We start from the raw sequence: 27652 nt of genomic DNA, 5'->3' as shown, positions 1-27652 counted from the left end.
GTGTCCGCATAAAGAATTTGTGGGCAGATGCTCTTCTGAAGAGTTTCTGTCTGTGTGAGTTTGGTAGCAGCCCCTATCAGCTCAGTGTTCCCGGTTTAGGATTGTTCCTGAAGAGCACTTCTGAACCTGTGAGCAGGAGGGATGGATAGTAACATCCATCTGAGCAGTTTGATAAGTCGACACGATGATGAAGCCACCAGAACATCTACCTCAGAAGGGCTGGAAGAGGGTGAAGTGGAGGGAGAGACGCTCCTGATTGTTGAGTCAGAGGATCAGGCATCTGTGGACTTATCTCATGACCAGAGTGGGGATTCCCTCAACAGCGACGAAGGAGATGTGTCGTGGATGGAGGAGCAGCTGTCCTACTTCTGTGACAAGTGCCAAAAATGGATACCGGCCAGTAAGGAGCTTCTCAATTCCTTTGATTTGTCTGTTCCAAGTTTTGTGTTTCCAGCCTGTAAAAGAAATACGAATGTAGACCTAAATAAAAGGATAATTATTATATTATTTATTACTAATGTAGTTATCACATACAAATTTATATAAAATATAGACATTTGAACTAATAAAAGTTCTTGTCAACCTCTATCCCATTGTTAAATTAACATTCTTGATGATAACCCAATAAAAATTGGAAAATTGGAAATCCAGTGTTACTTAAGGTATTAACCAAGTTTTTCTAATAAGATTATATTATGGGTTAGGGACCAGATTCTAGTCCCAGTGTAAATTTAAGTTCATGCTCATAAAAATTACTGTTCTATTTAATATGTGTGCTATTGTCTGCTGAAGTCAGGTTAGAATCGACAGATTGGATGCCTTTCCCAGGACCAGTCTTGTTTCTTGCCTGTGACCACCTTTATCTAGTGGCAGAGTCACATAACAAATCTTGAGGTTTTCAGCTTCCAGTTTCCTGGTTTTAAGCATGCTTTGCCAGTCATTATATGATTTGTACCAAAATAGAATTTTCCATTAGGCAAGAGTCTACAGCAAAATATACATACTGGAGAAATGCTTTATGTAAGAGAGTTCCTAACTTCACATTGTTGTGAGGTGGGTCATTTTCTGGCATGTGGAAACATTTTTGTAAAAATGGATTCAGGTGTTCAGCTTAATAGTTATTAATAAGTTAACAGTAACATTTTCATAGAAAACAAACCTAGAATTTATTACTTAGCTGAGTTTTGCTTCTGAGCTGTTTATTAATTCAGGGTTCTGTTCAAGTATCTCAGTGGCTTTCCTTTTGCCCTGACGGTAAATTTTAAACTCCCCCTTTTAGGCCCCTGTTAACTTCTTCAGCCTCTTCTGCTCCCACACGTAAACAAAACGTTATAGTTAGAGTGAAATTTTTATTCTCCAAAAACCAGTTTTAGCTTGTCTCTAGGACTGTGCACTTTTGTTTCCTCTCTGTTAGATGCATCTCCTTGGCTTTCATGCCCTTCCCTAATGCACACCCTCTTCACCTGGCCAATTTCTACTTCTCCCCCAGGCCCTAGTAGACCCCTCATCTAACTTTCCCATGTCCCTAATATGGCTTGGACACCCCTTTAAGTGCCCACCCCGCTCTGTGGTGCACATTACAATCTACTACTATGGTTTTCATAGAGCATTGGTATCACCTGGGAACTTAAATGCACAGGCCTACACCCCACCTCAGAGACTGATTTCTTTTGTCTGGGGCAGACCTAGGCATAGTTAGGAAAATAGAAAACAGTTCCTTGAATAGCTGTGATGTTCCATGAGAATGGAGAACCACTGTGCAATTGTGATTATCTGTGTTCTATTCGGCCCTCACACACTTGTAAACCAGTGAGAGCAGGCACCTTATCTGCCTTGGACATTGCACATCTGGTTGCCTGGCAGGTGGTGGGAGCTCAGATGTTTTCTGAAAGAATGTACAAAAAGACCTGCCCAGAGGAGTCAGGAACGTTATAGTTGGAGAATCCAGTTAGAGCAATCATACCTGCTTTTCCAGTACCTTTCTCCTAAAAGTTAAGGAGCCACAGATCCTAGTGGGGGCATACACCTGATGTTAGAAGAAGAATAAATTTTTTTCTCCACTCCCTTTTCCATTCCCATCCTGCTATTGAGGGTTGGTTGAAAAAAAGGAAAAACTCATGGGAAACTTGGAAATCTGGTTGATAAAATGATTAAACCTTTGCATTTGCTGCTCAAGATAAACATATGATATAACTTTCTGTTTTTCTCCTAGGTCAGCTGAGGGAACAGCTCAGTTACCTTAAGGGTGATAACTTTTTTAGGTTTACTTGTTCGGATTGCTCAGCAGATGGCAAGGAGCAGTATGAGAGACTGAAGCTGACATGGCAGCAAGTGAGTAAAAAACTTTTCTCTAGAATTCATTGGGTTGATCCTCCAAGAAATTTGTTGGAATTATTATCTGTAATGAGGAATCTACCTACATATGAGCTTTGATTTAAAACTTTTGAGCTTTTCACAGTGAAAATTGGGATATGGAATATATGGAAAGGGAATTTCTTTGTTAAAAAAAAATACTTGCTAATTTAGTAAACTGAGTTTGAGAGTCTTGAAAATCTCCACACAATTTTACTTATATATAATACCAAGCTCTGACTTTAATTGAAAGTGAAGTACACATTTTTTCTGGCAGCCATTTTTTTTTTTCTTTTTAGTACAATAAAGCTATAAGGTGGCTACGTTGGAAACAGATTTGGAAGAAGTAGTGTAGTAGATTGCAAAAGCTAACAATCCAGTTTTTCTTCAATTGAACTCAGAAATGTTTGAGTATTTTTGTTGATGAATACTGAATGTCTACTTTAACTGTCCCCAATGCTAACACTGTAATCCAAGCCAACCATAATGGAGCAATAGCTTTTTATTGATCTCTGAGTTGTATTAATTTTTTTGTTTTATTTTGTAAAAGTGTTTATATATGACAAGGCATCAGGGTATATATAGTTTTGTTTTGTTTTGGTGGGACTGGGTTTGAACTCAGGGTTTGTGCTTGCAAAGCAGGTGCTCTACACTTCAGCCCCAGCCTCCAGTTTGTCTGTGTGTGTGTTTTAATTTAACAGATTCACAGTGCCTATAGTGGACAGGGAACTATTCTAGGTTTGGAGATTACTGTGGTGAATGAGACAGATACAACCCTTATCCCCAGGCAGCTGACATTCCACACTTACTTAGATGATAAACAGATAAACATGATAATTGCCCATAGCACTTTCTGCTTTGAAGAAAATAAACAGTGTAATGAGAAAGATTTCAGATTACACTGTTCGGGCCAATTAAGGTGTTTCTTGTAAATTGTAGTTGCTGTACCAGCTTGAGACTGTTGTCTTAATTATTATATGTTAGGACATCTCATGAAATCTATCAGTGGTGAGTTTAGGAAGCCTTTTTTGACTTTCCAAAAAAAAAAAAAAAGGAATTGAAGATATACTCTCATGACTGTTACAATAGCGATATTTTTCCCAGTGTCGGCGGGATAATACCTGTAGGCAAGGTCATGTTAATATTAATCGCGAATTGTAAATACATAGGCAGATTTGTATTTGGCCTGCAAGTGGCTTCTCATAAAAGCTATAAAATGGAAGAACAGCAGCAAATATATGTAATTTGTCCTTTTAATTTGTTATTGTTCATTTTCTGTGGAGGTAGCTTTTAGAAGAAAAGCTAGCTTTTGATTATATCGCTCAGAATATATAATATTGGCTCAGTTTGCATATTTAATTAGATTAGCATCACTTGGGAAGAATATATTTTTTGGTGGTATTGAGGTTTTGAACTCACAACCTCGTGCTTACCATGCTGGCCCTCTACCACTTGAGCCACACCTCCGGCCTGAAAAGTGTTTTTGTAACTTCCAGAAGAGACATTGATGGTGGAGAGATAATACCCTGGTAGTATGAAGTGATAAATTAGGTCACTTAGGTCACACATATTTTGTTTTTTGTTTTCGTTTTGTTTTGTTTTTTTGAGACAGAATCTCACTATGTAGCCCAGTTTGGCTTGGAACTGGAGATCTTCCTGTCTTTGCCTCCTCAGTGCTAGGATTACATGTGTGCACTGCTATCCCACCAGTGCACATCTGGGTTTTGGCTGACCACAACTGAAAAAACCCATCTTTCATCAAAGACCTGAAAGAGAATCAATTGGTCTTTATTCCATTGATGTCTCCAAATACTTACAATATTGAATTTGGGCTTTCTGTCTTTTTAAATCTTAACCTTTATATTTGCTGATTTATCAAAGTAGTAGGGAGAAATGCTTGTAACAAACAGCATTTTGTTTGCATTAAAAAATTCCAATAATAAGGAAGTCTAGTCTCTGAACTGAAAGATCCCATCCCTCTATGTCCCTTTTCTGTGTCCTCTACTCTTCCTCCTTGAAGACTCTTATAAACAACATTTTGATACACAGAAACTTTATCAAATATCTGAGAAAGATAGGGACATTTAAGTTTTTGTACTGGAGATTTAGTCTTAAGGCACAGATAAAGATGTCACTGTCTATGCTCATTAATTTTCTGGCTGTTCTTCAACAGACAGTTCCTGAGTGTCTGCTGTGGCAGCACCAGCCCTGGGATAGGCCCTGGGGATCTATTAGTTCACAAGACTGGTGTCATTACTGATGAACTTGGTAGTATAAGAGCAGAAAACTAAACTGGGATTCATTCTTATAGATCACAAATTCCAGAAAAGGAGGAAATATTGTGAGTAAATATTAAGTGTTAATAGTGAAAAGTTATTTTCAAAGTAAATTTGTGAATTTTAGTTTGTAAGACATGAATTATCTTAAATACACTGAAAATAAAATAGTGTACACATACCATTGAGATGAGCAGTGGTTACATGCTTCTGAATACTCTAGGAGTCTGAGTGGGCAAAGCTTATTCCACAATTTGGACTGGGGCTATGGTTGAAGCAATAGAGTACCTGCCGAGCAAACATGAGTCTACAAGTTCAAGCCCCAGTACTGTCCCCACAATCACCCATAATTAAAGTATTTATTGAACAATGACTTTTCCTTTAAATTGTGTTAAGATATACATAACATAAGGTGTTCCGTTTTCAGTGTGCAATTCAGTGCCATTACGGACACCCACATGTAGCCATCACGCCCATTCATCTCCAGAACATTTTTATCTTCCATTAAATAGCTCTCCATGAGTATTAACTGCTTAAGGGAAGTTTGTCGGCTGATTATGACCTGATGAAAAAATAAGTGGAAGATGTTTGAAAAAAATCTGTTCATGAGGCTAATTGTGTAGTAGACTACTGAGGTGTTACAAATTTAAGAGTGGGGAACTGAAACTCGGATAGTGAAGTATCAGAATTACTGGCCCCAATTAGAGTAGTGTAGGCATAGCTATTCTCATAGGACTACTGGGGATTTAATGCTGTGAACACAAATAATGGGGCATTAATTACAGTTTACCAGGTTCCTAACAGCTGCTGGAGGCTCCTTGTGGAAAGGATTATTTAAGAATTCTTTTCTATACTTACCTGGCAGAGGAGATACCATGATCATGAATGTGGTTTTCCCATGATGAGGCTTACCCATCTCACTCTGATGTGCTGATCCCTTTGATTTCCCCGAATGTGGGAAACTTGACTGCATAATTTGTGATAGTAAAGGACTACTGCTATTCACGCTGTCCCCTTTAGAAGGAATTTCTTTTCTAGATTTTCTGTTTTCCTTTCAGTTTCTTTGTCTCAAAGTAAGTTATAATTTTTATTAGGTAGAAAACATAATTTTAAATAGCTTCTACAGTTTTGTCCATTTATGTAAAATTACATACACAAAACATCTACATAAATATACATGTAAAGAAATGTCTGAAAAAGATAGTCACTGAAATGTCAGAGTGGTTATTTCTTGATAGCTTCAAATGACTTTTTTACTTCCTTCTTTGCACTTTTCTGCGTTACTAAAGTCTTTTCCAGTGAACATGTGTTATTCATGTTTCTGAAAAATACCCCCCTATTTGGGGCCATGAATCATACTCTATAAAACCAATAAGGCTGGACTAGATTAGGAGTTTGTATACTGAGCTCTGGGGTCTCTTGGAGTCTTCTGTCAATGGGCTGAGCATCAAGGCTTTTAGTTCCCTGGCCCTGGTCTAGGCTGATTCCATTCAAAGAAAGATTTCCACAGCTACCCAAGCTTAGTCACTGAGTCTTTAACACAGTCATTAACATTATTTTCAACTTTGAAATTCTGAGAGTCTTATTTTACCCTTTAAGGAGCTTACAAAGGCATGTATTCTAAAGTGATTTTCAAAATATTTAATACAAGGTAGCACCATCAGTCAGAAAATGCAGTTGGAGTAGGCACCTGGAGGGCTGCTTCTGGCTAACAGCTGACCCTTTATTTATGGCTGTACTGTGGTAGGGGTGGGATGTTTATGACAATGCCTATTTATCAGCCCTCTCTTGTCACCATAAGTTCAACCACACGTTAGCCCTACATACATATCACATAAAGAATCCACTACACATAACTAAGTCAATTAGTGATCTCATAAAAGTAAAATTCTATACCTGGAATATTCTGAGATATCATCCTTCCCTATTTCTATTCCCAGAAGTTAGAACAGAACAGACTTTTTCTTCCCCAACATTAACATCCCTGATCACACTGATCTCCTAGCCCATTTCCTTTATGTTTCAGGTTGTCATGTTGGCAATGTACAACTTATCTCTGGAAGGAAGTGGACGTCAAGGTTATTTCAGGTGGAAAGAAGATATCTGCGCTTTTATTGAGAAACATTGGACTTTTTTACTAGGAAATAGGTAATATGATTTTTAACTATCTTACACTTGAAGGAAGATATAAAGGACAAAGCATAAATGATTTCAGACAGCCTAATGTAGCTCTGTTAGATACTTAGAGTATTTATTTATGGCAGTTACAAAGAAAGTTTAAGTTAAAACAACTTTTATGAAAACTCAGAATGCAAGTTTATACTATAAAATTGTGAATTTCCATAGTTCTCTTTCTACTTGCAAAGGAAAGTGTTGGTTTAAAAACAAAACATTGGCGGGGGGAAGCCAAAAAAACCACTGAGCCATGGTTTTTTTGTTTTTTTTTTTTTTGTGGAGGGCAGCTATACTGGGGTTTGAATTCAGGGCCTTGCATTTGCTAGGTAGATGGTCTATCTCTTGAGCCATACCCTAGCCCTTTTTTGCTTTAGTTATTTTTCGATAGGGTCTCAGGCTTTTTCCCTGGCCCAGCCTCAGACCTTAATTCTCCTATCTTTGGCCTCCTACGTAACTGGGATCATCAGAGGTGCATGCCACCGTGTCTAGTTTTTTGGGATGGGGTCTTGCTAACTTGCCTAGGCTGATCTCAAACTGTGATCCTCCTAATCTCCATCTCCCAAGCTGCTGTGATTATAAGCATAAGCCGCCATGCACAGCTAAGCATGATACTTTTGAAGAGATACTTAGAAGTTAAAAAAAAAAAAAAAGTTTGATTAAATGGGGCTGTTCAAGAGTTGGATGAGTAACTATTTAACTTGAGGAAATAGGATATTATGTCCATCGTATCCTTTTAAAAATCAATGACATAGAGGTCAAAAGAGAAACATAGCAGTTATTAACTGTACCTTTTAATAAAGTCTTGTATTACTAGCTTTTGTTTATTTTTAAACTCTGGAAGGTAGAAATTCTTTTATAATACTCACAGTACTTAGCAAAGTCTGGCCACATTAACACACATATGGTTTATTCATGAATTATTCTTATAATTGGGCTTTGAGTTTTGTTACTGAGCCCTCCTCCCTGCTGGCTGCTTAGGGTCCTCAGACCTAGGGATGAACATCAGACTTAGCAATGCTCAGACATTGAAACCATATGTAAAAAGTTTTTTTTTTTTTTGTACTGGGGTTTGAACTCAAGGTCTCATGCTTGCTAGGCAGGCGTACTACTACTTGAGCCACTCCATCAACCCATACGTAAGAAGATTTTTATTACTGTTAGGGACTAGTGAGTTTGCTGCTACATAGGTAAATTTGTTTGAGATTCTGATTGTTGCTACCTGAAGTCTTGTGAGAGATTCATAAGTCCTGCATACTTAGGTCAGTGTAGACATGCCAAAGGTTTAATCATTTCAGGTCAGAGCAGAGTTGTACGTGTTTTGACTCTGAACTCACTGCAGCCTGTTTCCTCAGGTGCTGAGGAACTGGCTTTGCTTAGGTTCCTGAGAGGGACAGGGAAGGCAGTGGAGAAGAGGGGCACCCTTCTCACCCTGTGAGAAAGAACAGAATGAACTGTTCAAGTTTTACAAATGGCTTATTTTAATTTTTGAGTTCTTTAGTGGTGCTGAGAAAAGAGTTGACACTATGGTTCTTTCTCATAAGGAAAGAAAATCTGTTGCTTTAGTTAATGCTTTCACAGTATTTATGAAACTTAATATGCCTCATTTATAAAGGACAAGAAAGGGAAAAAAACCAGTAAAATTAGATCTTGGAATGTTTTCATGATCTCTCAGTACTGTTCTATTTAGTGGATTATCTTCTGAAAAAATTGGATTTAAATTGCCCGTTTTTAAGAATAATGCTGGATTTTAAAAGAACTTGCTCACTTGTATCATTTGTTCATTTTAAGAGCATGTTCTGAGGGGACTCAGCTAGATTTTTCTTCTTTTTAACCTTCAGTGAAATTACTCTCCAGTTTCTATGTAGATTAACCATTCAGCTAGTGACTTTTGACTATATTACTGAATTATTTATCTAATCTTTCTACTTACATCAAGTCAATAAAAAATACATTTATTTTAAAAAGAAACTTTACCTCACCATGGTAAGTGGAAAGCCTGTATCATTTGCCAAAATAGAATTTAACTATAAAAATCAGCACACTAAAAATAAACCAGTGCCTTTAAATTGTAGCTGCACCTATGGTATATAAAGATAATGTGGGACTTTCTTTTTCAGTTAAACAGGGAAGCTACAGTGTTAAGTAAGAATTTAAAGCAATAAATTTTCTAGCCAGGAGTAAAAGAGAATTAGAAATCACTATGATTCCTGTTTCCCCAGTTTCCTGCCACAGTGCTGTCTTTCACTTTGGGCAATATTAATGACTGGAAGGATCATAAGCCACCACTAACCCCAGGTGGCTAACAATATGTATGAATTAACAGGATCCCTAACTCCCTATCACCCCCCACAAAGCAGTTTATAAAGGACATTTATATTTAAGTGAAACCTTTTTTCCAAAATACTAAAGATTTTAATTCTGCTATCTGCAGGATATACTTTAAATTTTTAAAAATGATAACCAGTTCTTATTTGTCATAGTATCTAAGAGAATGATACTCTGTGTAGTGAAACTCTAAATTTATGTACATTTTCTCCCTGGTCTTTTTAATTTGATGCCTTAAATGTGTTGTTATTAAAGTTTAAAAGTATATAGACTTATTTAAGGCTAAACCTAAATAATTTTATGTACCATTGTAGAAACAAGTTAAAAAGTATGCAAGCGTTTAATTACTACAGATTAATTGCAATTTGTGAATGAACATTTAACCTGCTTTTACCATCTTAGTCTTCAATTCTTTTAGAAGGTATAGTTTTGATTACTGAAGAATAGTTTGACTATTGTTATTACCATATTTCACTGATTTCAAAATGCACTTTTTCACATTTTGACATTTCTGACAGCTGAATATGTCTTACAATTGATGGTAGGTCATAATTTACCTAGCTAGCTCTTTTCTACTTGTACATGGATGGTTTGTCTTAAAGTGAATGGATGTTAGACTTGATGGAATGTGATAGAACACTGTCATAGCAATTATACTTCAAAAAACTATATGAGGGGGATCTTGGAAGTGGAGTAGGAAGCAGCAGAAATCTGTCTCCTTACCTAGACCACAATTGCACTGATAAAATCTGTTTAAGGCAATTATTTTGGAACTCTGGAGTCTCATAAAGGCTTGCAACTTCCAGGGGGAAGGGTTGGATAGTAAATTGTGGTTGATTTTAGTCAATTTCAGCTCTTAGCACAGTAGCAGCTACCCATCCCCCAGCTGCAGCCCCAAGGCAAGGAGCTGTGTGTGCCTGTTTTGGGTGCAGCTTGTACATAGACCACAGGATCCAGGGTGCTAAAGAAGAACCCTGTCCTCCAAATATTGGGAATCTGTGGTCTCATCACTGACTGCTATTTCTGATCACAGAGGGGTAGACAAAGAAGCAGCAGCCATTGTCATTAAATCTCATTATTCAGTGAGTCAATAATGACTCATTACTACAAAAATATGTAAAGGCATTAAATAGACATTTCTCCAAAAAAGATAGGAAAATGGCCAGTAGGCACTTGAAAAAATACTCAACAACACTAGTCATTAGGGAAATGCAAATCAAAGCTACAGTAAGGACTAGAGGCATGAGTCAAGCAGTAGAGTACCTGGCCAGCAAATTCGAAGCCCTGAGTTCAAACTCCAGAAACACAAACACACAACACACACACACACAGAGCTACGAGATACCACCTCACACCTAGTAGAATAGCAACTGTCAGAAAATATCCAATTGTGGTGGTGCACACCTGTAATGTCAGCACTCAGGAACTGATGCAGAAAGACTGTGAGTTTGAGGTCAGCCTGGGTTATGTAGAGAGACTATGTCTCAAATTAAAAAAAAAAAACATAACAGAAAATAACACTGTAGGTGAGAATATGGAAAAATTAGAACCCTTGTGCACCAAAGATGGAGATGTAAAATCATGTAACCATTGCGCAAAACAGTATAGTGGTTCCTCATAAAATTAAACATAGAATCATCATATCGTCTCATAATTATACCTCGGGTATATACTCAAAAAAAGAATTGAAAGTAGAGTCTCAGAAAGATATCTGTATTCCTGTGTTCATTGCAGCATTATTCACAGAAGCCAAAATGCAGAAGCAACAGAAGTGTTCATCAACAGATGAATAATTAAGCAAAATGTGGAGTATATATACAATGGAATATTATTCCGGCTTAAAAAGGAAGGAAATTCTGGCACATGCTACAACATGGATAAACGTTGAGGACATTATGCTAAGTGATATAAACCAGTTACAAGACTACTGTATGACTCCATTTATATGAGGTGCTTAGAGTAATGAAAATCATAGCTACAGAAAGTACAATGTCAGGGCTAGGGGCATGGCTCAGGTAGCATAATGCCCACCTAGCAAGTGTAAGGCCATGAGTTCAAACCTCAGTCCTCCAAAAAAAGAAAAAAGTAGAATGGTGATTCTCATTGGAGAGGAGACTGGAATTGGGAGTTATTTAATGGCTATATGATTTGTTTTTCACAATAAAGAGTTCTGAAGATGGACAGTGATGATGGTTGTACAATACGAATATACTTAATGCCACTGAACTTTGGACTTACAAATGGTTAAGAGAGTAAATGTTTGGTGTACTTTACCACAATGAAAGTTTGATGAGGAGTGGGTACTGGAGATAGTTGAGACACATTCATAAAGTGTATATGCTCCAGAAGTTTATGGTCTCACAGTTTGGAGGCTAGAAGTCTGATAGGGTTGGTTCCTTTTGGAAGCTTCAAGAGACAGTTTATTCCATGCCTGTCTTCCAGCTAAGAGGCTGTCAACCTCTGGCACTCCTTGATTTATAAATGGCATTCTCCCTGTGTCTTCATATCATCTTTTCTCTGTATACATCTGTCTCTATATCCAAATTTCAGCTTTGTGTAAAGACACCAGTCACATTGGCTTAGTATCGAACCTAACGACCTCATCTTGACTTGCTCCTCATGTGGAGACACTTTCTCAGTGTCCTGGGGGTTAGGGCTTCAGCATCTTTTTGTGGGAGGGACACAATTCAATCCATAACACTGGTCATATATTTTATGAACATTTAGGTTATTTCCAGGTTTTCTCCATTTAAATCAACTTTGTAAAGAACATTCTTGTGTATACATCTTTTATATCTTTGCGATTAAATTTCCAGGGTCAAGGATACACATATGAAACATGTATTATAAAAGCAACCTCCAGAAAATACACATCAGTTTATATTCCTACTAGCAATGCATGAGTGCTCATTTCCCACACTTTCATCAACAACACCTGGTTTTTTAAATATTTTGTCTTTGTCAATTTTTTATTTACTTATTGTGGCAAAAAATGTAACGAGATTTGTCATCTTAGCTACTCAGGCACTCCACCACTGTGTCATTCTGCCAGCCCTTTTAAAAGTGTGTGTATGGGTGGTTGGTATTTTTTGAGATAGGGTCTTGCAAACTGTTTGCTGGAGCTGGCTTCAAATCTTGATCCTCCTGATCTCTGCCTCCTGAGTAGTTAGGATTATAGGCATGAGCCAGCAACATCCAGCTAGGATTTCTTTTGATAGCACTGGGGATTGAATTCAAGGATCATGCTTGCTAGGGAGGTGTTCTCCCACTTAAGGCATGCTTCTAGCCTAACTTTTAGGATTTCTGGTAATTGATTTACATTTTCAATGTAGAAATAGAATATTTCCATTAAAATTTTTTTCATCATCACCCTAATAATTTCACCTCTTGTGCAGTCTATTTTTGTTCTATGTATTGTCTGTATTTTATGTAGTTTATTACCACTCTAGTACATCAAGGCAAAGTAAAGCAGACTGAGAGATGCAGCTGTCTCCCTGGGATAAAATGAGCTATTCACCAGGACTGATGATTAACTTGTGCCATCAAACACTCAGTCTTGGAGTTATGCTTCTTGTTTGTTTTATTGTTTTATTTCTCAGATTTTTTTCTCTTTTTGTTGTTTTTGGTAGTACTGGAGTTTGAACTTAGGTCTTTATGCTTGCTAGGCAGGCTCTCTACCACTTGAACCACATCCCCAGCTAAAAATCAGACTTTTTTCTTCTCTTTCTTTTTTTTTTTTTTTTTTGGTCATGCTTTATTTCTTGAGATTGTTCAATCCATAAATAAAAGCAACTTAATTAAAATTAGTCTGGAAATCCATTATCATGATGATTTGTTTGAATTATTCCATTTAATCCTCATAGCAATCCTATGAGGTAATTCTACTGTCTTATTTTTACAAATGAAGAAAGTGAGGCAGCTGAAAAGTAGTAGAGCCAGGATTTGTAGCCAGGCAGACTCAGAACCTCTCTCTTGACCCTTGTGCCCTGTTCCTTAGCATATGCAGGTTCCATAGCATATCACAGACTAGAAGTCAGAGTTTACATAGAATGTATTCCATATACAATGACCAAATTGAAGTGCCAATAGTTTTTAAATTCTTGGGCTCTTTAGGAAAAAGACTTCGACGTGGTGGAGCACAGTAGCAGGTTGTCTCAGCGTGGGAAGTCCTATGTATTTCCGTTCAGGTGCTCAGGAATTTGGAGAGCCTGGATGGTGGAAACTTGTTCATAACAAGCCCCCAACAATGAAACCTGAAGGAGAGAAGTTGTCTGCTTCAACTTTGAAAGTAAAAGGTACTGTTGTGAGAATAGCACAAAAGGAGCTAGTCAGTCCAGGGCCAGACAGACCTGCTTTTGTGATGCTTAGCCCATCCGTCTCTCTGGAGCTGCTCCACTTGAGATTTGATGATGACATATTTTTTTTGGTATGCTATAGATAAATACTATGTAAAAAAAAGTTTTATCATATTCTAATCAAGTTGTCAGTTTTATAAATTTCTTTTAATGTCTGAAAGTTTCAGGGGTTTGGCTACTTTTTATTTTTGGTGAGACGGGGGTTTGAACTTACGGCTTTGCACTTGCAAAGCAGGCACTCTACTGCTTGAGTCATATCTCTAGTTCTGAAACTGGGGTTTGAACTCAGGATTTTGCATTTGCTAAGCAGGAGCTCTACCTCTTGAGCCATGCCTCTAGCCCTCAATCTGGTTCCTTTTAAACTTTTCATTATAGAAATTTAAAAACACAAAGGTGAAGAGAGTAGTATAAAGAATTTCCATTTACTTTTCACTTCACTTTAGCAATAGTCACTCCTGATAATCTCACTTTATTTAGTTCCCTGGAACTTTCCCTTACCCTTCCACCATCTTCACTCTTATATTATTTAGAAGCAAATTCCAGCCATCAGCATTTTATTCTTAAATATTTCAGTGTCTCTAAAGACAAGGATTCTTTCTTTTTTGCAGCCTAATTATAATGCCATTTTACATTTTAAAAATTAACAGTAATTCCTTACTGTTTCACACATTGATCTTTTTTTTTTTTTTTTAAATCTAAAGGGTATTTTGTTTGTTTGTTCTGGGACTAAGGTTTGAACTGAGGACTTCACGCTTCCGCATGCTAGCCACAAACCTTGATCTTCCTGACTGCAGCCTTCCAAGTAGCTAGGATTACACGAGTGAGCCACAGGTTCTAAAAAGTTATTTTAAGACTTGAGTTTACAGTCCCTCCTCCTGTCCCCTGCCTGCAGTTGGAGTGACCACTCTGTCTCTTGTGAATGCTTTTGGATATTATCTCTGCAGATTTAAGCATTTTCTCATTTTTTAAGGAAAGCATAAATATAATATTTTCCTCACTTTCCCCCCAGTATGTCTTGGGCATCTTTCAATTTCAGAACATGTAGATCGGCCCTATTTCACTAATTCCATTGTATAACTATATGATAATGTATCAAATCACTCCCCTAATGCTGGGCATTGTGGTCGTTTCTGCCCTTTTATTTCAAACAGTATTATAATTTTTCAAGTTTGTGTATGTGTGGAAATTACAATACATTTATGGAAATAGTGTTGCTGAATCAAAGGGTATATTCATTCAAATTTTTCATTGGTATTGTGAATTACTCTCCAATACTATAATAAAACTTATGTCTGAAAGACACCCTTTTCTGAGCATTATGAAAGTTGCGTGTTTACCAATTCTAATAGGGGAAAGATAGTATTTATTTGGTCAAATTTGCATTATGACTTTTTTCTTTTACTTTTTTCTTATTTTTTGACATGGGATTCTGCTATGTTACCCAGACCAGTCTGGATTAAATAGCTCAAATTATCCTCCTGCCCTAGCCTCCTGAGTAGCTGGGATTACAAGCCGCCAGTCCTTGTTTACAACTTCTTTTAAAGGGATAGCTAAGTTTTTTGGTTTAGGGCATTCACTGAATGTTTCTCTATTCTGAATATGGCATCAGGCTCACAATAATAAATTATAAAAGAAACTATAGTTAAATAGTTTTCTTAAAAGTGATATATTTTCTGACAGCCTCAAAACCAACATTGGAGCCCATCATTACGGTGGAGGGACTTAGAAAACGAGCAAGTCGGAATCCTGTGGAATCTGCCATGGAATTAAAAGAGAAAAGGTCTCGAACGCAGGAAGCCAAAGACATTCGAAGAGCCCAGAAAGAAGCGGCAGGCTTTCTGGACAGGAGCACATCCTCCACCCCCGTGAAATTCATTAGCCGAGGTCGAAGGCCAGACGTGATTCTGGAGAAAGGAGAAGTGATCGACTTCTCGTCCCTGAGCTCCTCGGACCGCACGCCCCTGACCAGCCCCTCTCCTTCCCCGTCCTTGGACTTCTCTGCCCCCGGGACCCCGGCCTCCCACTCGGCCACGCCCAGCCTGCTCTCCGAAGCTGATCTGATTCCCGACGTGATGCCGCCACAAGCCCTGTTCCACGGTAAGTACGTACGGCTTGGGCTTGACCCTTCTCCCTGGGCGCGGCCGCGATACGAACGTGTCAGCTGCGGGCCGCGGGCGCCGCTCTCCTCTCCCGCGTCTTGGTGACGGTGTTCTGCTCTGCGCAGATGACGACGAAATGGAAGGTGACGGCGTCATAGACCCGGGCATGGAGTACGTCCCGCCCCCCGCCGGCTCGGCAGCTTCGGGACCCGTGGGGGGCAGAAAGAAGGTCCGAGCCCCTGAGCAGATCAAGCAGGAGGTGGAGAGCGAGGAGGAGAAGCCGGACAGGATGGACGTGGACAGCGAAGACACAGACTCCAATGCCTCTGTGCACGCAAGGGCTCGGGAGAAGAGGAAGCCTCCCCTGGAGAAGGACACGAAGCCCAAAGGGCCCAAGTACACCCCGGTCAGCATCTACGAGGAGAAGCTGCTGCTCAAGAGGCTGGAAGCCTGCCCCGGCGCCGTGGCCATGACGCCGGAAGCGCGGAGGCTGAAGCGGAAGCTGATCGTCAGGCAGGCGAAGAGGGACCGTGGGCTGCCGCTCTTCGACCTGGACGAGGTGGTGAACGCCGCCTTGCTGCTGGTCGACGGGCTTTACGGCGCCAAGGAAGCAGGAGTGTCCAGGCTTCCCGCCGGGCAAGCCACCTACCGCACCACCTGCCAGGACTTCAGGATCCTCGACCGGTACCAGGTGTCTCGAGCGCGCCTTCTCCTCTCCTCTCCCTCCGCGGGGGCGGGGGCGGGGGCATTAGGCTGCCACGGTCAGATCTGGAGAGAAAGGCAAAAGTTGCTGGGCTTTACGTTTCAGAATTGGTCGGTGTAACTATCCAGTAATACGCAGTTTTGCCTTTTCCCTTGGACGGTCAAGATCTAGCTTAGAAGTTCGCTGTCCCTCAGTCTCTGAAGGAAGCTGTGTGCGGTTCATGGGTTTGATTGACAGATTTGTTGAAGACTAGCAGTGTTGGCGACGCTGTGCCTAGAAGGATGTGCAGGTGTGTAAACCTCTGTGTAGCTTGGGCACAACGCGAAGACGTAGAGTGTCGGTGTTGCTCAAAGGGTGCTGACGAGGGTCCATCGAACAAGTATGTCCACTCAGCACCGCTGACCCCCCCCCCCACCAGCAGCAGTGAGCGGTCTGACTCCCCCCTCTCTCTGCTGGCAGTTGATACCAACCAGCCAGCCAGTAAGTTTCTAATCAGGTGGCTATAAAGTGAAATCTTGTTTTATATTGACATTTCTTTGATTGTAAGTGAGGCTAAACATTTTGTGTTTCCTATTTGTTTCTCCATCTGTGAATTGCCTGTTTAGAGACTTCACATGTTTTTCTGACTTCTTGTCTGGAAGCTAGTGGGATCTTACCTTTATTGCCACGTTCACATACTCAGTCACATACAGGTCTGGTGCTTCTTCCTTTTGTTGTGCTGGGCGTTTGGTATGTGGGCCCTGTCTATCTGACATTCTCCCTCCCTGAGTTCTGGAAGTCTCCTTGATTTCTGGTTCAGTGTTTCCTTTGTTCTCTCTTTTAGGAATTCCCTCCCCTGTTTGGATATTGGACCATGTAGACCAGGGATTGGCAAACTTTTTCCTGTAAAGGACCAGGTAGTAAGTAACTGTGGGCTTTGCAGGTCACACAGTGTAAATTGTAGCTACTCAATTCTGCTGTGTAACACAGCTGTAATGAATGTCTGGCTGTGTCCCAGTGGATATATACTAAAATGGGTAATGGCCATATTTGGACTGTGGGCTATAGTTTGCCAAAACCCCTCTTCTAGACAGATCCTCTTAATTTCTTCTTTTTTTTTCACCCTTCTACTTCCCATGTTTCCTTTGAAGTATTAACCTGCATGCCTGCAGTTTTAGGAACCAAATGGAGAGGGCCAGGAGTCTGCCACTCAGGAAGTAAACTCCCTGAATCACCCTGTCTTCAAGACAGGTCATGCTCCCACCTTGGCTCCATGTGTCCAGAATCTCTCTTGAGCCTCTCCACAGTGTTCATTCCTCTGCCCATGGAGGGAAAGATCACTTCCTGGATGTGGGTGAACAGAGAGCTTCTCTATACACAGCCCTGCTGCCCACTCTCAGCTTTAGCTGTACCTGATGCCCCAATTGCTGTGCTTTCCTGAGGCTGTGTTTTGTAAATCACCATGCTCTTGGCCTATCTATTGCAAGCTTAGGTTTTGGCTTTCTTTGATCTGCTTATTGGCATTCTTTTGTTTACAGTTATTTATTCACCTCTTCTTCCTTCTTCTGGGTTTGTCATTTTGATCTCTGTACTTTAGTTTTTTAACTGTGAAATGGTCATACAGATAGATGGCACAGAACATACAGGTATAGCTTAGAAATGAGTAAAATAAATGCCGGGTATCTCCAGGTTAAGAAATAGTGTTACAAGCACCTTAGAAGTCCTCGTGTGGATATTTACTCACCCCAGAGGGAGCCACTCTGTCTTTCAGTGTGAATTATTCCTCTTCTTTATAGCCTGTATTTCCCTTAACAATATACTTTCAGTTAAAAAAAGAAAAGCAAACAAAAAGTGAGTTGCAAGAACAAATCTAGCCGTTCAGGAAGATTGCCACTATTAAATAAGGGCTTCTGGAAGAAGATATACTATGCAGTGTTTTGGGATCATCATTGTATGTTGAATTGTATCCTCCAAAAGGATCTGTTGCCATCTTAATCCCTGGTACCTGTGAATGAATGGGATCTTACTTGGAAATAGGGTTTTTACAGACTTAATTAGTTAAGATGAGGCTATACTAGAATAGGGTGGGTCCTTATTTCAATCATTATAAGAAGAATAGAAGACATAGAGATGGGTAGAGTCTTATTTTTTATTTATTTTTTGCGTTGGGGCCAGCCTTATACCAAAATCCTCCTACTTACAGCCTCCTCCTGCTGGAATGACAATTACTTGCCATCATGCCTAGCTTATTGTGGTTGAGATGGGGGGTCTCGCTGACTTTTTGCCCAGTTGGCCTCAAACCACGATCCTCCAATCTCTGCCTCCTGAGTAGCTAGTCTTACAGGCATGAGCCCAGCCTTTTTTTTTTTTTTTTGTGACAGGGTCTAACTATATATCCCAGGCTGGCCTTGAACTCAGTATATATAGCCCAGGCTGCCCTCAAACTCATAATCCTCATGCCTCAGCCTTCTGAATGTTGGGATTACAAGTGTGTGTCATCACCCCAGCTTCACTGTAGTTTTGATTCACATTTCCTCCAATGACTAGTGTGCTTTAAAAAAAAATTCTTGTCTGGTAAATTAATTCTGCCTTTTCTAATATGGTTTGTTCAGTTTGCAATACTTCTTTTGTTTTCTTGCACTCATTTATGTGTCTTGGTTTTTTTCACCTCTGTAAGCTTATATTCCCTTAATCTTTCCAGCTCCCTTTGCTGGTCATACACACCTGGGGGAAAAGCAAAAGCTTGCTGCCTAGCTCGTGACCCTCTCAGCATTTGGTAAATTGGGGGCTCTTGGATAACCCACTTCCCATCCTCATCTTTTTCCAGAATCAGGCAGCCTCACCTCCCAGATCCTCCCAGGATTGATGGCCCTGGTGCTGCCCTTCCTCTCTGTGCTGTCGTTGATGAAGTAGGGAGTGTTGAGAACTGCTCAAAGCGGTACCTCCCTTCTACCTCAGGAAGGCTCCAGCACTGTGCTGACATTAACCTCCGATGAGTGCTAGGCTGACAGAATTGATGGGTCACAGCCCACCAGAGCATGGTAGGGAGACAGACCGTATAACCAGGCAGCCCCAGCACCATCCAGTGCAGAGCTCTGCTCTTCTCTCTCTCTCACTGGGTCCTAGCTATCGTTGAGCTCCCTGGACTTTCTTCTAGCTTTGTGTTCCATTTTTCTGCTCACATCTGTGGCCTCTCCCCAGTTGGCTTTGGGAAAGAATCCAGCAGCCCACCTAAAGAAACACATTTAACATTGTCCACACTTATTTAACTTTGGGATGACTTTTTCTCCATCACTTTGCCACTCGACAAATGTAAGTTGAATAATTAATATGTGCCAAACACTACTATAGCTGGGATATGACTGAATTAAGACCAAGAAGGTCCCTTTCCTTACGGAGTTGACATTCTTGAGTAGGGATGTGACAGTGACTAACTCACTAAGCACACAGATCTCTTGACCCAAGGAGAGTACTGTGATGGAGGGGAGGAGAAGCGAGCAATGGCACTGCTCTCTCCCAGGGAATTAAGTCCAGCTTCTGTATGGTGGTCGCACTTGAACTAAGTCCTGATTGACAAGGAGGAGCCAGGCTGAAGAATGCTAAAGATGGAAGGCCTAGCTATAAGCTGGTGGGTATGGCTGGATCATCATGATGGCAGAGGAACCAGGGCAGTGGGAGATGAGGCCACAGGGGTAATGGAGCCACATTCTGCAGGATTTTGCAAGTCATAGGTGAGGAACTTGAATTATGTTCTGAACCTACATTGGGAAGCCACGTAGGAATTGTGAACAAGGGAAGTGAATTTGTGTTTCTAAAAGAAGAGTCTGGATTCTATATAGAGAATGGATGATGTGGGTAAGAGTGACTGCAGAGATACCAACAGGAGGCAGTGGTGGTAGTCCACGCAGAGTGGGAGAGGTGATTTAGAGTAAAGTGAAAGCAATGGAGGTGGAGGGAAATTGGGGAACTCCAATATCCACGAGGCTCCTCAGGTCTCACCTTGAGACTGACTGGATAGGGAGACTATTTTGTGGGCTACTAGGTCAGTGACTGGTGTTTCAGTTATCTGTGGCTGTATTTCAAACTGCCCCAAAATGTAGTAACTTACCATAATAATCATTTAATATTTCTTCTGATTCTGTGAATTGACTAGACTCAGCTGAAGGCTGGAGTCACTCCTGTGGCTACATTAGCTTAGGAGCTGGATTGAGACTAGAATGGCCAGGATACTTCTCTTTTTTTTGGAGCCCGTCTCCATGTGAATGCTAGTCACTCACTGACCTAACTGGGAAAACGTGGCAGCCAAGAGGAAGTTGCCAGTTGTCTTAAGACCCTGGCTTGAAAGTGCTAGAGTGTTACTCCTGCCATTCTCTGATTGGTCAAAGCCCTTCACAAGGCCAACCCAGATTCTGGGGGTCAGGAGTACAGGAGTGTGAGATGTGGATAGAGTCTGCCTTTTGATATGAGGAGCCACTTACACCTACAGGGATGGGAGGAATTGTTAATGGCCATATTTGGAAAATATACCAACTTTGAGTATTACTTTGAAACTTACTTTAAGCCTTGGAAGGATTTCAAAGTTGGCATTTAAAAATTTTAGTGTCTAGGTTGGAAAAGTATGAGAGCAAATTACAAAGGAAGAAGTCTTGTTCTTCTTTCAACAAAGTTATATTCTAGGCAAAGAGCAAACTGATTCTACAAAAACAACTCAGGTTTCTAAACTTCATCCAACCCTTGGCACACCACTTTCTAAATGTGCCTTTTAATCTTCCATCTGAGCTCTATGCTATAAAACCCTAATTGCACGTGTTCTGTTACTACACGACTGAGGGCCCTGGAGCAGTGCTTATTGAAGAACAGCACCCTTCAGAGCTGCTCTGGGGGTGCAAAGGAAACACATGGAGTCCACCAGCTCTGCTAGGACAACCTCCTTAGGTACCAAGGCCGTGTCCTCACTGAGTCTCTGCTAGGACCAACTTGCTGTTGAGATTTGTTATAGAGATATTAATCTACATCACTGCCATTTTTGTCACATTTACTCATTGCAAAAGGGGCATATTTCAAAAAATCCATATGTAGCAACAATTGGCCCCAGTGGCTCTTAGGATAACAGCATGGTCATATAATCATGTACATGTATTTCATACTACTGCTGGTTAATATGAAGTGAGTGGGTTGAAGGCATAATATATAGACAAGATAAAGCCTACAGAAGCTGTAAGGTCAGTGTTCAGTCCTGCACTTCACTCACTTAAGTGACTCGAGATTTTTAAATAATTTTAAAAGTTATTTTGACTTGTGAACCATTATAATGGGTTAGTTTTTCATACTTAATTGTAGGCAAAGGTGCCTACGAAGTTTGTAGTGAAATGAACTTTTCAAAATAAGTAATATGCCTTGGGTTCAATCCTAGAGCCAGGTGCAGTGGTACACACCTATAATCTCAACACCAGGGTTGTGGGAGCTGAGGCAGGGGGATTTTGAGTTCAAGGCCAGCCCTGGCTACATAGCAAGACCCTGTCTCAGAAAAGGTACCAAAAAAAAATAGGGGTTTCTAAATAAGTAATACAAAAAGACCTACATAGGAAGACCTACATATGGAAATTAATCAATCCTCTGAGTAATTTTATTTTTATATAACCATTGTTTCTCATAGACTGCCTTGCCATCCAGGAAAGGATTTCGGCACCAGACCACCAAATTTTTGTATCGTTTGGTGGGATCAGAAGATATGGCTGTAGACCAAAGTATTGTCAGCCCTTATACTTCTCGTATCTTGAAGCCTTATATCAGGTAAGTACAGAAAAGGTGTGATGTTTGTGGTACTGCACCCCCTTCCATTGGCATGAATAAAGACCTAACGCTGTGAGCAGGCACTGGCAAGGATAGTTGTTCCATGTCCACACTCTTTTGTAGACAATATGGTCCCTTGAAAGAAATGTAAACATCAAGGATGAGTTAGCTGCTAGAGTTTTTGGTGATTATCATAATGATTTTGCGTATGTGTGTATCCGTTATTTTAAACATTAAAGTTGTACATATTTGTGAAATGAAAAAAATGGAACGATAGCTCAATTGAGCCATGACCTGACCTGGACGCTGGGATAGCTTGTCTCTTGTCCAGAGAGACCCCTAATGGTATCTGGCACTGTGATTAAGACAGTGCAGTCTTCACTGTGCCACACTTGCTCTACAGCTCCATCAGCGCCCTGACTCTCCTTACCTAGCACGAGGTTCCTGGGAAAACATATTGGATGGCAGTTTGTGAGCTTAGGTGCTACATCTTCTGGCCTCCAACACACTGGCGGTGCATGCCTGTGTCTGAGCCCTCCTGGCATGAATCCATATTCTTTCTGTTTCTGCACTTTGTTCATTAAGGCTCCAGTACAGGCCCTGGTGGATATGGAGGGGTTTGGCCTGATGAATGTTAAGAGTCTGAAATTTAGATTTCATACCAGGGAACTATAACAGCTATAAACAAGCTAGTTATAAAAAGCAGTCAAGTTAGTTTAATACTTTACACAGATCAAAGTGTATGTGAGTCAGATAGCTAAGAATAATACTGAATATTTTTCTTGACTTGAATTTGTTTATTTTCTGTGGTACTGGAGGCGTGATTATGAGACAAAGCCACCCAAACTACAGCTCCTGTCACAGATTCGTTCCCACCTGCACAGGAGTGACCCACACTGGACACCTGAGCCTGACGCACCTCTTGACTACTGCTATGTCCGACCAAATCACATCCCAACGATCAACTCTATGTGTCAGGAGTTTTTCTGGCCTGGTATGTTCCTCCTCCCAGACCGGGCAGACCAATTTTCTGGATAGTTCACTCAAGTGATTTTTAAATCAGTGGATGCTGTGTGACCCTAAGCTCTTTTCCTCTTATGATTTCATTTAGTTTGTCTCTACTAACATAGAAATGTTAAAATATAAATGCCTCCCACTTTCCTAAGATCAAAAAGAAGCCAGCAATTAAAGTAATGAACAGTATTTTTGTTTGTTTTTCTTCCCTGCTTGTCTCTGCTTCCAGAATAAAAGATCCATCCTGTTTTGCTTCCACATTTGTTTAGAAACCAGGTAATGTCTGTCTACCAAAGATACACAGTCTGGCAGCTTACCTGTGTTTGGACACTTCGTTTTAGCTTAATGATTCTTTGTTTTGTTTGCTTAGCTGTTAGAGAGTGTCAGTACAGCCAAAAGATATTTTTTAAAAGCCAAACGCCCCAATCATAGACTTTTTGGAAGTAAGGGTAAATTTAATATGATTTGTGATTTTATCAGCCATAACAAAATTATTTCCAAAGACCAAAGTCATCAATTACAGGGACACATTTTAATTGCTAAATAGAAACATGTTCTCTGTGGATCTGTGTAAAGGAAGTAATATGAGTCTTCCAGATGTTAGAGAAGATTTCATCAAAGTTAGAGCCTTGTTATCTTCATTGTTTGACAGTCATGAAGTGGATATGTGGTAGCAGAGTTGTACTCATTCTTCTAGGAGTGGTATTGAGGCCAGAGTCACATTTTGGGGATATCTGGTCCTTCTGCCCTCATGTTAGGTACCTTCCATACATTATGCACAGAATTAGGTTTTTTATTTTTTTTTATTTTGCTTTTTTATTGAAAGGATTTATAAAAAGCTACAAATCATATGGATGGAGTAAAGACTGTGATAGGATATTCTCAGATCTTTACCCCAGCTCCATCAGGTCTAGATATGTTCTTCTTACATATTACAGGAACCAAGGCACTGAGAATTTTGAAATATGCCAAGTCACACACATGATAGAGGCTGAGTCAAAGCCACATGTGTCCAGTTCTGCACTTAAACACTCTCTAGTACCCAACCTGTCCTGCCTCTCTTCTTTTAACATATGTACTTAGAAAAGACTATGTTAATTTTGATATTTTCTAAAGTGCATTTTTGTGATCTGGATATGTGGTATCTATGGTAATATCTTTGTCTTCAATTTTGGATTTTTTTCTTTTTCTTTTCTTTTCTTTTTTTTTTTTTTTAGCATGCAGGTGTAGCTCTAAGTACAGGCTAAACAGCTTGGTGTTTGTTAATTCAAAAAGGCACCCATTTAGAGTCTCTGGTTCTTTTCCATAGGCATTGATCTGTCTGAGTGCCTGCAGTATCCAGACTTCAGTGTTGTTGTCCTGTATAAAAAAGTCATCATTGCCTTTGGCTTCATGGTTCCTGATGTGAAATACAACGAGGCCTACATTTCATTTCTGTTTGTCCATCCTGAATGGAGAAGAGCAGGGATTGCAACTTTCATGATCTATCACCTGATTCAGGCAAGTTGTCTGTGTTCACAATTGAGTCACCTTTCAGGGCTCCCCTGAGAGACCAGTGGGGGCATGAGGCTGAGCTGGTATTTTCCAGGACAGCCCAATGGGTGGTGCATTGGAGACCAAGTGAAAGGAAACCAGGGATCACCACTGAAGTAGCTGTGAAAGCCTATGAACAAAAACCTCTGGCTCCCTAAAATAAGATTGCTATTCATACCCAGGTTTCAAAGAAACCATTTTGTGAACATGTGTCATAAATAAAACAAGAAAATACCAAATGCAACACTATAAAGCATGTGCACTGTCCATATTGGTAACTGCTACTACGCTTAAATCCTCACCACTCTGAGGAAGTGGGAGTAGAGCTATGATTTTTATTTCTTTAACTATTTTAAACATTTTACTGGGATTCTATCGATAAGTAGGATGTAGTCTGTTGCTGATTGTTTTTTTATTTGACTATCACTGTTAAGCTTCTGAGACCTTTTTAAGACTTGATTCTAATATTGAATTCATCCTTTGATATATCTAGTTTATAATTGAAAAATATGTACCATATATTTATATACTAACATAAAGAAAAAATCCCAAGCAAGGGTTCCCCCCACCCCCAGAATTTTTCTGGTAACTTTTATTAGGAATCAACTGATTCCTAATAAATTTTCCTAACAGAGGATTGTATAATCTTGATGTGGGCAAAATTCCTTTTCTGGGGGGGTGGTGTTATTGTTTTGTGAAAGGGTGTCACATACCTTTTCACAGTTGGAGGCTGACCTCCTACTTGCAATCGTTTCACCTCTGCCTTTTGAGTACTAGGATTACAGTCATTCGCCACCACACCTGGTTCAGGATTCTTTTTAAAGAGAGGTTTTAATGATAAAATGAGACTTGCTTAATAATTCTCAGATCTTGGCAGGAACCTTGAAATTGCTTTCTTTCTAGGTAGTGACTATGTAAATCACTCTCTGGCAATTAACATGTGCCACCATGTGTTGCTTCACTGAAGATGGGCTCAGTTACTTCTACTATGTCCCTTTTCTCTGCCTGATGCTACCCACAGAATTGATCTTTGTGTTCATCTTCCTGTCCTGGCAGAGTGCCTCCAGGATTTTCTGCCTTTTCTATTACCAGAAAGAGGACAGGGCAGGGATGGTAGTTGAGCGTTCTTGGTGCCTAATGTAATGCCTGGCATGGAGGCATTCTTTGCTAAGTGTTTGCTGGGCTTATTTTTGTATGTGGCACCTTACACCCCGATCAGACCATAGGTCCCAGGGCCCAAACACGGGGTCAGTCAGTAGTACTTGGTGATGTCTGTGGTTAAATGGTGTGTATTTGTCATCTGAAGAACTGACCACAACCCACAGAATTTGCTGTACACGCTCACAACATGCTGTCGTCCTTGATGTAGTATTAGTGCTCTCTTGTCTCCAAAATGCATTTGGACCCACAGTGTGGGTTAAGCAGAGAGTAAGAAGGAAGCTGTCAGGGGGCCTTCTCCAGAGTTTTCCACAGAGATTTTTAGAACCACAAAGTACAAATCTCAAGGACTCTGTCAACTTCAGCATTTTAATGCCTTCCTCATTGAAAGCAAGTTCTTAATTTATGTGATTTCTGGGATACCTATCTCTGTAGCCCATTAAAGAATCTAAAAACTTGCCTTGTGTTAATAGGACAATTATTACTCTTTTCCCCTGAAATTAGGCTAGTACTAAATACAGAAATCACAGTTCTGGGGAGCTAATTCTGTCAATTTTGTAGGGATAGAAGGTGGACTTAGAGATTCAGAGGGCTATACAAGGTCCTCAAACTCTATAATTCCTAATACTTCATTTCTTTGCATATTATTTAGCACTTTTTCTAGCAGGTCTAGGAAGGAAACTCTTGCAAGTTTAGGGTATGGGGCATAAGATATCATGTAGTTTGAAAAGCAGAATTTATCTCAGTCTCTGTTTCTTCAAGTTTGTCAGTGTTGGTACAGATAAATTTGACATTTAAATGTAATTGAATTATAGGGCTGGCAGAATGGCTCAAGTGGTAAAGTGCCTGCCTAGCAAAAACAAGGCCCTAAAGTTTAAACCCCAGTACTACCAAAAAAAAAAAAAAAGACTTAAATGTAATTGAATTGTAAATAAAATAATAAAGTATCCTCTTAGACCCTTTGCTTCAGAGGTTAAAAAACAAACAAACAAACCCCAAGGTTATATCAGTCTCTTTAACCTGGGGAAGCTTAGATGAGCAGTAAAATGTCACTTGGCTCCTCAGCTTCAGTTCCTGATTCCCAGTTCCTACAGCTAACTGCCTGCACTGGAAGAGTTTCTTCACCTACTCATTTTCCCTCAGGCCCTTTCGTTTCACCTTGTATTTTTCCACTCCTTTGGCAGACCTGCATGGGCAAGGATGTGACCCTTCACGTCTCAGCAAGCAACCCTGCTATGCTGCTATACCAGAAGTTTGGATTCAAGACTGAAGAGTATGTTTTAGATTTTTATGATAAATATTACCCATTGGAGAGTACAGAGTGTAAACATGCATTCTTTCTGAGGCTCCGGCGCTGATATGAACGTAGCTCCTCATAGAGAACCGTGTGTGCTGTCCAAGAACAGTTGGAGACCTGTGGGCAGTTACTCATCTCACTGTGGACTCTGATCTTCTTTGTGGTTAGAGGTCGTAGTGGTGGGCAATGGATTGAGTGGTGGGCACAGTTGCTTTCCTATCCTTTCTGGAGTGGCCTTTGACCAACGTCTTGGGCTCCACCATTGAATAAAACTGAATGATGCTGCTATTGTCCTTCCACCTGACAGCGTGTCAGAGCAAAAGACCTTCTAAACTGATACTCTTGGTAAGAGAGAGTCTGTCTGTCCTAACTTTGCGGACAAGAAAACATGAGTGCTGTTGAAGATTCACACAGTGCCGAAGTGGTATTATGCTGTCCTCGGAGGAGAGATTATGCGATGATTACAGAAAAGGATTCCAGTGCTGTTCTCAGCCCAGGGCCTGCTATCACTGATTCCAGGACAACTTCTGGGGCACTGAAGTTCTGTTGTCTCTTTATGACAGTCAGAAAAAATAAACTCATTGCTTTACTTA

At 40.2% G+C, this 27652-nt stretch overlaps 1 protein-coding gene and 1 non-coding gene across 2 annotated transcripts; both read left to right on the top strand.

Moving 5' to 3' along the window:
- The first annotated feature begins 137 nt into the window (after window positions 1-137).
- Window positions 138-27652, top strand: Kat14 (lysine acetyltransferase 14). Its single transcript, XM_020184863.2, has 10 exons — window positions 138-400; window positions 2213-2331; window positions 6655-6776; window positions 13242-13423; window positions 15164-15580; window positions 15708-16273; window positions 21921-22057; window positions 22876-23051; window positions 24381-24571; window positions 26947-27652. Exons 1-10 carry the CDS (start codon window positions 142-144, stop codon window positions 27118-27120), a joined length of 2343 nt encoding a protein of 780 aa, XP_020040452.1. The 5' UTR covers window positions 138-141; the 3' UTR covers window positions 27121-27652.
- LOC141423504 (U1 spliceosomal RNA) lies at window positions 5479-5645 on the top strand. Its single transcript, XR_012448368.1, has one exon. It is a non-coding gene; the product is annotated as a U1 spliceosomal RNA (small nuclear RNA).

Source organism: Castor canadensis, chromosome 5, assembly GCF_047511655.1.
Source record: "Castor canadensis chromosome 5, mCasCan1.hap1v2, whole genome shotgun sequence".
NCBI classification, from domain to species: Eukaryota; Metazoa; Chordata; class Mammalia; order Rodentia; family Castoridae; genus Castor; species Castor canadensis.
Note: the sequence above shows the minus strand (reverse complement) of the source record. Positions and strands in the feature narration are given on the sequence as shown.

Coding starts and splice junctions, on each gene's coding strand:
- Kat14 (XM_020184863.2), top strand. CDS start 142: ATGGATAGTAACATCCATCTGAGCAGTTTGATAAGTCGACACGATGAT. Junction 6,777..13,241: donor ACTTTTTTACTAGGAAATAG/GTAATATGATTT, acceptor TGGGCTCTTTAG/GAAAAAGACTTCGACGTGGT. Junction 16,274..21,920: donor GGATCCTCGACCGGTACCAG/GTGTCTCGAGCG, acceptor TGTTTCTCATAG/ACTGCCTTGCCATCCAGGAA.